We start from the raw sequence: 13,717 nt of genomic DNA on the forward strand, positions 1-13,717 counted from the left end.
AAGCAGGGGTTTCACCAAGTGAGCTTTACCCACAGTTTGTCTACTTTAATACAATGTATTAGATTTATGGTAAAATGATTTATATTTCAGTGAAACCCAGCAGTGTGTCTGACTTGAGGACATCACATAACAGTACCTGTATACACCTTCAGTGGGGCAGGAGTAAAGATGCATTTGATAGGGTTTACAGAATACAGTATCAACCTGTTACTTCAGAATGGGGAGATAGCTATAGGGTTCAGGTAATAACAGTGGAAATTTGGGTTCACATTTAAGGGTGATAGGGTTCAGGTAATTATATTAAAGTAAACAGGGGAAATAGGGTTCAGGTAATTACATAAAAGTAAGCAGGTGAAATAGGGTTCAGGTAACTACATAAAATTAAACATGGAAAAGGGTTCAGGTAGTTATATAACAAGTAAGCAGACGAAAAAGGGTTCAGGTCCAAGTAGATTTGGGATGTTTTGTCTGTTGGGTGTTGTTGTTAGGTTTACTATTCTATAGTAGACCAAGATAATAAAGTTGAAAGAAATTTTTTGTAATGAAGGTTAAAAGAGCAAATGAAGGAAAAAAAAATCAAAATTCTTTAATGCATTAATTTTACTTATGGTTTTACTGTGATTTTGTGAAATGAGTCACTAGGCATTGGATATTTGTTCAACAAAGATGATTTTATCCGTTTAGTGTTTACTACAACTTAAAACAGACTGTTAATAGCAGTTTGACTTTAACAGCAAGAGTGATGTACTGTTAAAATTTAAAGGTTTAAATGATGTTAATTATCTACCACTTTTAAGGTTAAAAGCAAGTTAGCCTGTTACCACAATTATCAAACATAACAAAAAAAACTGTGAAAATTGATTATCTGTTCTGTCTAAATGTTTTGTACATTGTATTTGACTGGTGGCTATGATATCGCTCATTCTTTGTACATGTAATTGAACAAAGCCTTATGTGCATTATTAAGCATTTTAGATAAAAAAAATATGTAGAGCAGGAATGGTTGGATTTAACTGATGAAAAAATAAAGTTACCTATGATATTCAAAAGTAATTATTATTTTGTTTTGTGGTATTTTGTATTCAGATTATACACCGAAACATTTGTTGCATTTGACCATATCCATTCTTTTTTTTTATTCTGTGCTGCCTTTATCTTGTCATTTTGTTTATCTGTCTGTTCTGAACAGATTTCTTTGCTTTCGCCGAATAAAAAAGGTTTCTTTGTGGTGTTGTGTTGTTGTTATCATTGGTAGACACTAGAATTTTGTACAATAACTTGAGTATTACTTGATGGACCTAAATCAAATTTAATTAATTGCGATGTTAATAGTCACAGGAGGAAGGTTTTGATAAATTTTTAAGGTTATGGCCTAAACCATATCGAAATTAAGGAGTAACAAAATTCAAGTGTGCTATGAGGTTTATGATAGTATTTTCTCTGTTTGGAAATTTTAAGGATAATCCAAATCAGAATCATAAGTCAGTGTACATGGTTGTATCAAATGTGTATTGTTTGATATCTCCAATCGTATCAAGTTGTTCCTGTGAAGCATTTTTAAGACAACTTTCACATTGCTTCTGTTCAAGAAAAGTAAGTCTTTTTGAGGGCAACTGTGGTAAACATGCATATGATTGTGTAATGGGAGCCAAGGTAGAACAGACTTGAGTTAATTACTACAAATATTTTTTTGAATAATACAGTATTATAGAAGCATTTCAAATATTTTTATTTTTGGAGACAAAGTTCCACATAACTATTGCTGGTGTGATTTTCTTTATATCAAAAACACTTTCTTTGTCAAATATAAAACTTTAAACTAGTTTCAATGAAATTTGACATAAATGGTGAATGTAAAAGTTGTCTGTTGTATTTTAGTATGTTGTTTTTGCATGATGATCAAATTGTACTATATCTCCTTTTTCAGGTTTCCAACACATCTGTGTGTATTAAATGTGTTAAATGTTTGCTGATATTAGGTCAATGTGTGCATGCCATTCACAACAACAATGCCAGTTCTTGTTTAATGTTTTAATTATCTTATTCTTTCTTTTATAACAGAAAGTTGAGCTTGAGAATGTGTATGAGAAGACTATTTGTAATCTGGTTCCTAGTACTGTGTACACAGTCAAGATTTCTGTCAAGCCAAAATGGGATGGACAATGGAGTGAGGATGAAGCTACAGTCATCAGATTAGAAGATGATGGTAAATTGTGATGTCTTTGAATTAGGAAAAAAATAACAATTTGAAATGGGAACTTGAACTTCTTTTTTTATTTTATCAAAAAGTCTTATATTATAACTATATTATAACTTAAGATAATAAACCTAAAGAGTATTCTATAACGTGAGTTATATATATTTAAAATTGGAAGTATCGAAAACTAGGCATATGATTCGGAGAAAATATTTTAAGTATTTAGTAACATGTAAACCACACAAGTTTTGTTTGCCATGATTTATTCTACATTGTACATGTGTTCTGATGGTATATGTTTGTTTATTACCAGTTCCAGGAGCTGCCCCAGAATTTCAGCCGGGAGGTTTTGTAGAGAGACATTGTAGCTTTAAAGGATGTCGTGTCATAAATGTTTATTGGAGGGTAGGTTTGTTTTTTCCATTTGCACTATGAGAAAATAAATGTGATTTAACTTGTACATATGCTACATCTATTACATTCAGCATTCTTTTCTGTCATCATGCCAAATCATACAGACATATATATATTTTCTAGAAATTAATAGTGTTTAAAATGATGTTAAAATAATATATTTTAAATTATTTTCAATGATTTTATATGACTTAAAAATTAGAATGGTAAAATATTAAAAAATCAAGAGGAGATAATACACTGGCAGGAAAATGTTTCATTATTTTGACCCCCAATTTTCATTTTGAAATATGAAAGAATGTCAGTTAACTGTTAAATCCCTACAGAATCCTTATAAAATATGGTAAAATATTGGCTTTAATAAGGCTCAGTTATTTCAAAATAAAGTTCGGTGACTTATATTTTCACATTGAATTTCTAAAGTATAATCATTCAGAGTCATCTTTGAGAAAAACTAGGAAAATTTATATACTGAAAATATTAGGTATGATCTACCTATGTGAATTCTGTACTTTCTTACTATTAGCCCTCTGACCTTAAGCATACTGATCTATTTTTTATAACTTATTTTTTAACCTTCTCAAGTTCTTAAAGTTATTGCAATATCTAGTATGTATATAATCAGACTTTGAAAGAATATTTTTTCTTTATTTAGCCAATCATTAGGAGACTTGCTAATGGAGAGATAATAAACTACCATGTGACAGCCAGAGATACTGGTACACTGTCTCCTGTTGCTGATGATGACACAGGAGTGAACACATCAGGCCAGTTAATGTTGATGGCAGATAAGGATTACTTGGTTGATGTTCAAGGACAGACCAAGGTTGGAATTTCACCACACAGAGCTACGATCCTTGTACTAGCTGTAGGGAAAAGTAAGTACAGTCAAACCCAAGGGACCATTGAAATGTGTTCGAGTTAACAGGAATTGGATGAATTGAAGTTTGAAGATTTCTGGATATACATGTACTTAGTTGCTGTTCCAAGTTTGACTTGATTGTTAGAAATTGAATGCTTCCTACAAAGTTTTGTTAGTTCTAGGATATTTTTCATTCCATTTCAGTAGGTTATGTTGATTTGTAGACATTAAAAAATACTGTTTGCTTTTTAAAACTTTCAGAGTTGGACACTTGGACTAATGATAAGGCTTCAGTTATTCACACCTTTTGTTACGCAAGCTGACGAAATGACTGACAAGTTTGTTTAAGATTTCTTATTGTGCAGGCTGACTAGTCAATTTGAGTGTTCGAGAAATTGAAGTTAAAAAAAATCCATGGTTTTTTAATTGATTATATAGGAGAAAATTTTGGTACTTTGAATGTGTTAGAGAAATCCCAGGTGTTAGAGCCATTCGAGTTCAAGCAAGTGAAATTCAACTGTATTAGTGATAGTACTTATTACTCTAATTTCAAAAGTTGTCAGTATAATGCTCTTTTGCAATGTTGTAAAAGCTTCATTAAAATGTTATGATATGAAATTCATGAAAGTGTGAATTTCATGTCCGTAAAGTTGGTTTTGAAACAAGTTTTTTTACTTGTAAGAAAATTGCCAATTTCTTCACACAAATGGGGATATTGTTAAAATGATATTTCCTTTGCTTGCCAATTTTCCAGGTGGCCATAGTTTGCCTGACTGAGAATTGTTTTCTTTAATTCTATATTTATTTCACAGAACCTCCCAAACCATTAGATTTTATTGTGGAAGCCTCGCCTAAGGTATATCAGAACAATCTTTACCAACTTCGTATTACATGGTCCAAACCAAAGACAGAATTAGCCATCCTTGGCTACACACTATTTTGGTGTAGAGGAACAGTTAGTGAATTTGATTGTATGGTAAGTTTTAGTCCTGGAGAACTTTCTACCATTGAAGTGTCAAGTTCAAACTCAGTTTTGAAAAAGAATTCCATATTTACAACTTTATATTGGACCAACAAACTTTGCATATTAGTATATTAACCGTAATTAACTGTAAGTATGATATCATTTGGTTTGCAAAAATGGACTTAGTTTTTTATCTTCAAGTATACTTACCATATTAATGATTATGCTGTTTACATTGATAAATTAGATTTTGTCTTGAACAATGATATTACATTAGTGAATTAAAAATTTATTTCTCCTTTAGGAACCTATGTCATGGGTGATATTGCATGCTGATCAGATGGAGTACTTAAAGGTCATCAGCAAGAAAGAATTGTCAACTTTAATCTTTGGAATTTCCATGGAAACAAAACAAGAATCAGGAGAAACAGTCAGCAGTGGAATCATATGGAACGAGTGTATCTACATGCAAAATGAAAGTAGGTACATTTTCAAAAATAAAAAAATATATATTTATTTTTATCTTTTCTATGGCTATTTTTTTTTTTATTATTATTAAAGCAATTCATTAAGTTTTCCTCATTTGAAGATACTATTTCACTGAATTGGTTTATTGATAAAAACAATATTCATAACCTTAAATATGTTTTTACTCAATATGCAATATTGATAAAATTGAAGGAAAGCTGTTCTTTTTTTAAAAGTAAGCTACTTGCATGCTTTTATTTAGGCCTACAATGTATCACTATAAATGACTTTTTGGATCAATTACATTATAAATCTGGTACTTTAATATAAGTAGTTTGAATTCTTGACATGATTAATTAATCTGTTGATTTTTACCCAAACATTCATTTACTTTAACAGGGGTGTTACTGCCACCAAAGAATGTCAGAATTTCGACCATTCCTCAGAAGAATGAGATTAAAGTTCAATGGGACAAATTCAAGTGTTCAGAAACAAGAGGATATGTCTCACAGTATAATATCTATTACTGTCGAGCCAGGAAAGGTCAAAACTGTACTAGTAAGTAGGTTAAAGGTCATTTATGGGTCAAATTTAGATGAACTCTGAGGGAAAATGACCATCTTCACTGACCTCTGAATATGATCTCATGCATGTTTTATTATGTGTTGGGGACAAAGTATGTCAAACGATATAATCAGGCAATACTGATGTATGTTGTCTGTAATCACCGCATATTGAAGTAAAGCACATATGTATACACTTTGTCAAGGTTGGTTCAAGTTCAAATGATTTTTTTTCAACACTTACAGACTTTTTTTTCACAACTGCTAAAAGTGTAGATTTAATTTAGATTATTGTAAGTTAGACACATAACCAAAGCATCTTTTATCCAGTGTTGTATGTCATAGCTATAATGGAAAATTTCAGGATCAGTTATAAGGGAAGCACTTAAATTTTGTTTACTGATGCTTCCTATGTAAATGGTCTCCTATTCAAATTTATTAGTCCCCTACTGCCGATTTTCAACAAAGGGGACTTCAGATTTTGCTCCATCCATCTCTTAGTATGTCAGTCTGACAAATCTTTTTTCCACACTTTTTTTTATATACATTTGATATATGGTACATTGCAGTCCTTTTCACGAAAGTTTGTAAGTGTAAAATTAGTCCTAAGACATTACGATTCTTTGATCTATTATGATGTCATAACTTATGACTGATTTTACACTAACATTTTTTTGTGAAATGGACTGCAGATCAAGTTCAATTTTTGTTCTGCCTGTTGTTTTATACTGAGTTATTGCCCTTGGACTTAGAAATCCATGCATCAATTCAGTTTTCTGAAAATTTTTGTCATGCTTGCAGGTATACATTTGACAAAACCATGATAAGTTACAGATCAAGTTCAAATTTTGTTCCAGTCAGTATATTTAAACCTCCTACAAACAAAGTTTGGGTGTGTATACGTTTCACCCTGTTTGTCTGTCCATCCATCCCTAAGCAACTTGCAGCATTGTTGCGAAACTTAGTGGGATGTAATATTACCGCATGGAGATGTACATATTGTCAGGAATTTGTGTTTGAAAAAAAACTGAAGAAATGACGGCTGCTGGAACTTTTCACACCTCCTCAACAACTTACAGGATTGTTGTGAAACTTAATGGGGTGTTAGATTACAATATGAAGATGTCCATATTGACAGGAATTTATGTTTGAACAAAAATTGTAGAAATGATGACTGTTGGAACTTATGCATTTTTCAGCGTAACCTGTTCTGATGTGTTGTTCTCAACTCCTCCTTAACAATTAGCAGAATTGTTACGAAAATCAATGGAGTTTTAGATTACCATATGGATATGTGCATGTTGTCAAGGATTAGTCATGTGTTGGGTGTTGTGGGAATGGCAACAAATTGTGTGTCAAAAGTGTGTAGTCTATCCACCATAAAAATTGAATTGTATGTCCACATTGTACAGGGTTCAAAAGGCTTCAGTGGGAGATGGTATTAGTTCCATTAGAGGCAATGTCTAGTTTTTGTTGAGTTAAGGTCCTTAGAATTTGTGCAGACTGAGTTTTGCACACAATTTTTGTTAATAAATTATGCATGAAGATTGCATTCAGTTCTCTTCACAAATTTTTCTTGTGGTATTTGTACTATTATACAATACTCTCAGAATGCTTGTTCTAATACAATTACATGTATTGCTTTTCAATATTCTGACAATAAATGGCTAAATATAATTTTAGGGTCATACAATGTTGTACACGTGAGTGGCAGAGAAAGCAATGTGGTTCTGACGAAACTATCCAAGACAGTTACTTATAGAGTTTGGGTTCAGGCCATCTCAGGAAATGGACGAGGTCCTGATTCTAAGGCTGCATATACCACAGCTACAATCACTACAGGTATGTGTCTCTCTTGTCATTCTTTGATAATACATTCTATTCTTTATGAAAGTACATTATTAATGAATTGTTGAGGATTTTGGCACTATAATTTTCCACTCAAAAATGGGCATTATAGAAATTATTATGTTAAATGGAGTAAATGTCATAACAATGTCTGGTTTACATGTATTTGTATTGAACATATAGTTATGCTGAACAGTATTTAAAAGATGAGCTATACCATTTTAATCTAAATACCTTATTTTTTTTATTTCAGATGATTCCTTAACAAAAGGAAAGTTAGTAGGAATAATACTTGGATCTTTTATGTTTGTGGTCCTATCTTTAATTGGATGTATAATCTTATCAAGGTAACACATTACAGAATTGTATTGAATATGATATGAACATCTTTTACTGTTTGTCTTTGTGAATAGTTACTGCTCTTTATGAGTACCACAATACAAAAGATGCATATGAAGAAAGCAGAACAGTTTTAACAAAAAAATAACAAAACAATTTACTCAAATTGCTTTGTCTTTCAACAACCACTGTTAGAATTTTTTTTTTTTTTGTTCTTTTGTAGGAAATGTGCCAAGGAAGTTAAAGAGCAGTTAAGACCTTATGATGATTTACCCAATGTTCCTTTACCTCCAATTGTAAGTGTTCAATATTAGTCATAGGAATTTGTAGAAGTAAATGCAACTTTATGGTTTTGGATCAATGGACGGGACCAATGTTATTATGGTTTCCCTGTTGTTTATGTCCTGTCTGTCACTTTTGTAAGAATTTTATGAAACTTTATAGATTGTTAGGACATGGTTGTTCATATTACCAGGTTTTGATGATCCAGTGAATTTTGTTGAAGTAATTCCACTTTGAAGTTTGGAACAGGGGCAACATAAATTTTTGAAGGCAAAAACAAACTTTTATTTAGAATATACTTTAGTGTATTTTCAATTATGATTTATAAGTATTATTTAATTCCAACTTTTTAAATACCATTTCAATTAACAAATAATCACATGTTTATATAATGGAAAAGGTTAATATTTATACAATTTGAAGGAAGTGATTTTTGACATTGATTACCACTATCAGTTGATTGCCCAGGTTTACAGTTGTTCCATATGTGTATTTAGAAAATTGTACATAGAATCAAAACACCTACTGTGAAATAACTATTAATAGTGAGTACCAAATTTTGTGGTTTTTGTGGGTAGGCTAAATCATAAATTTTGGTTATTAACAAAAAAATTTTCATCGATGTGTATACTGAAAACATCAAAATCACAAATTGAAGAACCCTCGAATTTGTGTTCCTTCCCCAATCCTTGAACATTGGTATCCACAAATGAAAGTACTTTCACAGTATATGGTATGGAACATATATATTACTTTGTATTGATATTAATTTGCAGCCGATGATACGGCCAAACTCTACAAGATCAAAGTCACCTGATTCAGAAGATGACGAGGATATATATTCTAAGATAGCCAATCAGACTAAATCTACTACACCACCTGACTCTACATCAATTTATGAACCCCTCATCGCAGAATCTCAGAACAAGGTAAGATGTATGATCAAGTTATTCTTCATTGTATATGTTATGGTCAAACAGCCACAAAGATTAAACTCCATTGTTACTAATTTAATAGTTGAGTTCACATAGCAAAATTGGTATTTACCTTGAGCTACTCGAGTTCAACAAGGTCAGATGTTAAGGTCGGCTCACTAAAATGAAGCACAATAAATACAAATGTTTAGGGATTCTGTTCAGCCTTACAGGACAAAAATGAATATTAAGAACCAATTAACACTACACTAGTTTCATTCATGGTGGGTTTGCAGTGAACAATATTTTAAATTGTCAATTTTTCTTTTTCAGCCTCAGGAACGACCTGGAAAGTTATATGTTAAATTACCAGACAATACCTCTCCATCATCATCAATATTTGCTCGTTTCTACCGAGGTAGACACAGTGAAGACTCACAAGAATCTTATGAGCAGAAAGAATTAACTTCATTCAGACCACGACCTAAAAGGTCATCATCTAAAGGATTGTCCCATAGTAGTGACATGATATCAGTAGGTGTTTCCCCATATAGCAGTGTTGATGTAGTGAAATGTCCTAACTCGGAAAAAATTCCAAGGAGACACATACCAAATAACAAACAGTGCCATAGTGAAGGAAGCATGGTTGATGATCCTGCTTATGAAAAAAACAATTTATCAGTGCTAACAAACAAAGTAGTGACTAAGCCTCCCATGGAACCTTGCACTTCCAGGGAGCATTTCAATATCAAACTGCCCAATGACAAGGGCAAATATGACTTCCACAGTGATACATTAAAAAGCTGTGTGTCTGATGATACTAATCAAGGCAATGAAAGCAGAAGACACACAAAGGACTCCAATGAACTTCCAGAGGAAAAGATTGCATCATTTGCTCGTACTGCTGAATTGGATGAAACAGATACTTCTGTTTTTTTACCTCCTGATATTTATGTGCAAGAATCATGGCCAAAGTGTTCTAATAACAATGACATTAAAATCAATAATGATGTGTTTCTGCCAGACAATATAAAGGAGACCTTGCCTGTCCCTAATGCTATAGTGGACCATGTAGACCCAACTTACAGAAAGGAACTAAATATAAGACCTGGACCAAGGCCTGTCAGTGAGGTGGTCCAAGTCCCTCCACACTTTTATGGTTCTTTGTCTTTGTTAGATTCAGGAGATGCTACTGAGTTGTGATTATAGCTTTAAGGATGTGTACAGATCACCATTGATAAATATCTTTATTTTTCTTACTTTTCCCTGGTCAGTCTACATAGGTTGGCTCAGCTGTATTGGATAGCAATCTTATTTTTAGTGTTCAATTACTTGATTTTTTGTAACATTTATTTTGTAATGAAATATTGTCGGATGAATATATTTGGCATTGGTATGTTGTGAAGAGCTCTGCTTTGACAGTGATAAAAGGTATATTATTTACATATTTAGTAAAAATCAAAATTTTCCATTTGAAGTGATTTATGGGGAAAGTAAATGTTATGTTTGCTTGTTTTTTCCTGTTTTATGTTTATAACAAAGATCAAAATTAGTAGGTATATAGTATTATCATATATGTTGTTAATTTCTGTGATTGGAAATGTGCCAAACGTTTAAAAAATGCTGTAAAAGACTATGTTCAATATTGTACTTAAAAGAAAATAGCAGAATCTTATTACTTTTGTCAATTTGTTTTCCATGTAAAGTGATTTGTCACTACATCACATTAAAGTTTATAATGTGACATATTTACTATCAGTGATTCTAACCCATCTTTTAGGGGCATGTTAATTATCTTCAGTTGTAAAAGTTTTACTGTAGTTTTATTAAATAAATCATTAACTTTGGAGAGAAAAATATGTTTTTTCAACAGATGATAAATGAAAGGAGTAATTTCTGTAGTGATAAACATACTATTTTAAAGCAGCAAAATTCACAAATGTCTTGTGTATATTTCAGATACATACAACAAGCTGTAGATTGGTAGTGCTATTTCTATATTGTTTATGCATTGTAATAAATGGTTGTGATTTTATGGTTGTGAATTCAAGTGAAATCATTGGTTGTGACATATACTCTATTTCTTACTGAATTATTTCCCATTAGCCATCCTTCATTAGAACTGATTTTCTGTGAGAACAAATATGGATTTTTTTAACATTTATAGAATTTGAATAATTTAGATATAAGTTTAAAATGTTATTTTTTAAAATTTAAGCAGGAACACAAGAACTTGGCATTTACGTGTTACCTGATGAACATAGAGGTAAACTTTTCTAGTGAAAGGATATTATCTTGTAGGCTGAAAATAGGGAACTTTAAAGTAGTTATGGTTCTTTGACATTCCATATTTCACACTGATGGGTATTAGACTAAATTAAGTGTAAATAGGAATAAACATTACGATCAGTTCACATGACTGTCAAGAAAATTCATTTAGTTTGGAAAGACATAAGATAATAATTACTCATAGGCAATCTTTAAAAACTTTAAACAATGAAAACTACATTAGTAAACCTTTCAATACATTAACCATGTTTCCTATTATATTTGATTTGAAAAAAAGATTAATAACTTACATTAAATAATTCTCAATTACTATAAACATACTAATTTTCATTATTTTTGCAATGGACAGAAAAATCACAAAAAATAGTACCTGCGAAATTGATTTAAAACATTATATAATGCTAATCATTTTTTTTAAACTGCAAAAAATTGATACCTGCAAATATGTTCACTTGACAGAATCCACAAAAAATAGCAACTGCGAAAATTATTACGTTTACAGTATGATTACACTAGTTGTTACACTTATTATTTATTGTAGTACAAAATTAATCTGTTCTACAGAAAACTTATCAATTAGTTACTTTCTATTATACCATTTAGTATTGTATGCATTCCATGTCTGAGTTACATGTGATCTCATTCTCATTGTTTTTTTAATTATTTAAAACTAGATTTGTTCTGTAAATATTCATACTATCATGAGGTAGATATCTTACTTAGGCATGGACCTTTTGTTTTTCTGGGGGAGCATGGGATTTTCATGGGACCATATTTTTTTAGCATGCTTAGCAGGTCTTATAATTTTCCCCCATATGATTGATACAAGAAAAAAAAAAATATTTTAAAAAATTGATTTTTTACCATGGTAAAATGTGGAGCAGGACATTTTTTCACTCCAGATGCTGGCTAAAATGTTTTTAACAAAATTCAGGGCCAGGATTTTTTTTTTAAATCTAGATCCAACTGACATCTTTCTCCATGAAAATCAATCGAAGTTTGTAGATGATAGAACCCATTCGTTGGTTGTGAACAATATGTATATACACAATTACTGAATCTAATTTCTACCTAGTTTTATATTATCAGAGTACAATAATGGTGTGCACTTTACATTGTTGATTTTAGTTGGAAATTTCCGAAATATAAAGGTAATTAAAAATATCCATTTGATGGATAATATTCACTAATTCAAAATTTTACAAGTTTCCTTTTCATAAAAGGAACTTTTATTTACCTCATCCATTGTTTTTTTGTCTTTTCAAACTTTGTAATGGAAATTTTCAAACCTGAACTTTTTTACCTTTAAGCCTTGCCAAATTTCTGCCATAATTACCTATTATAAATGTTTAAAAGCTGATGCACTATTTATGTTCTGATTTTCTTTAACTTGTTTCGACAGCATTGAGACAAATGAGTAAGACCTGTCAAAATTTTGGCTCTGTCATTTATTTCATTTTTTTATTTCATCTTGTGTAATTCATGAAACATAATGTTTTCACTCTCTTAAGATCTTTCCTAAGGACAAAGAAATCGTTCATAAAGTTGTCTTAGATCTGAATCCACAAGTACCAATATGAGATTAATATGTGTATGTAATTGTGTTATAGAATGAATGTTTCTTGCTTTTCAATTATGGAATAGCAAATTAAATATTAAATGAATATTACTTTTTTGTACTTTTTAGCTCACATTGTGGAAGGCCATGTGAGCTCTTGCAATCACTTAGTGTCTGTTTTAACAATTTTTGAAAACTCTTCTCCTCTGAAACTATTGGACCAATTAGAACCAAATTGGGTAAGAACATTCCTTAGGGTATTGTGCATAGAATTGATTGGTGGATTTTTTATTTGTCGAAAAGTATGGCTGCTGTTACTAAAAATAGAACATATAGGTCACTTAGATGTTTTTTTTTGCATTTATCTCTAAAACCATTAGGTTTAGCAAATTGCGAAATTCTGACATGGTAAAAGTGTATATCTAGTCCGAATTTCCTTTGACCCTGCAATCCTCCTCTTTTTTATTTGGATATTGATATGTCCCAACCCAACATACCAATATCCAAATAAAAAAGATGAGGGTTGCAGGGTCAGAAGAAATTCAGACTAGTGTATATCATGATGAGATCTATCAAATTTTGATTTTAATCTGTTAAGCTATGTTGAGATAAAAAACAACATGGCCGCCGGTCTAGTGAGCTGTTGATGAGCTCCTCAGTTTTTTAGGCAATTTTGACTATATTCTGATGTGGAAGTGTTATTTTTTTTGGATATACATAGATATTTATTGATGGACTATTGAATTACCATTTTTTAGAGAGTTGGATGCTCATTTTTTGAAGATATTTGATACAAAACTTTTTTTTTCATTGTGATAAATAGTGAGTATACAATAACTGACTACTCATCACAATTCTATTAATTGGACATTATTATCAACAAAAATGCCTTCAGATAGATCAGAGAAGGATAAGCCAAAAGTACAATTGCTGGCAGCTAAAAAAGGTGGTAATAAAGGTGAACTTTAAAAACCATCCAAGCAGTTCAAAAGAACTCATTCAGAACTCTCTGAAGATAG

At 31.2% G+C, this 13,717-nt stretch overlaps 1 protein-coding gene across 10 annotated transcripts in view; it reads left to right on the forward strand.

Moving 5' to 3' along the window:
* The window catches only part of LOC148627084 (leukemia inhibitory factor receptor-like), a 35,504-nt gene extending 22,700 nt beyond the window's left edge, over positions 1 to 12,804 (forward strand). For all 10 annotated transcript variants that reach the window (XM_088567111.1, XM_088567080.1, XM_088567052.1 and 7 more), the window contains 12 exons: positions 91 to 242; positions 2,062 to 2,206; positions 2,511 to 2,602; positions 3,267 to 3,489; positions 4,286 to 4,449; positions 4,742 to 4,916; positions 5,305 to 5,463; positions 7,152 to 7,310; positions 7,570 to 7,663; positions 7,879 to 7,951; positions 8,714 to 8,866; positions 9,185 to 12,804. In XM_088567111.1, coding sequence (XP_088423237.1) covers positions 91 to 242; positions 2,062 to 2,206; positions 2,511 to 2,602; positions 3,267 to 3,489; positions 4,286 to 4,449; positions 4,742 to 4,916; positions 5,305 to 5,463; positions 7,152 to 7,310; positions 7,570 to 7,663; positions 7,879 to 7,951; positions 8,714 to 8,866; positions 9,185 to 10,054 — 2,459 coding nt within the window. In that variant the 3' untranslated portion in view covers positions 10,055 to 12,804. The remainder of the gene's footprint in view (positions 1 to 90; positions 243 to 2,061; positions 2,207 to 2,510; positions 2,603 to 3,266; positions 3,490 to 4,285; positions 4,450 to 4,741; positions 4,917 to 5,304; positions 5,464 to 7,151; positions 7,311 to 7,569; positions 7,664 to 7,878; positions 7,952 to 8,713; positions 8,867 to 9,184) is intronic.
* The last annotated feature ends 913 nt before the right edge of the window (positions 12,805 to 13,717 follow it).

The sequence above is a fragment of the Perna viridis genome, chromosome 1 (genome assembly GCF_037379345.1).
Source record: "Perna viridis isolate PV_CMFRI_1.1 ecotype Kerala chromosome 1, ASM3737934v1, whole genome shotgun sequence".
NCBI classification, from domain to species: domain Eukaryota; kingdom Metazoa; phylum Mollusca; class Bivalvia; order Mytilida; family Mytilidae; genus Perna; species Perna viridis.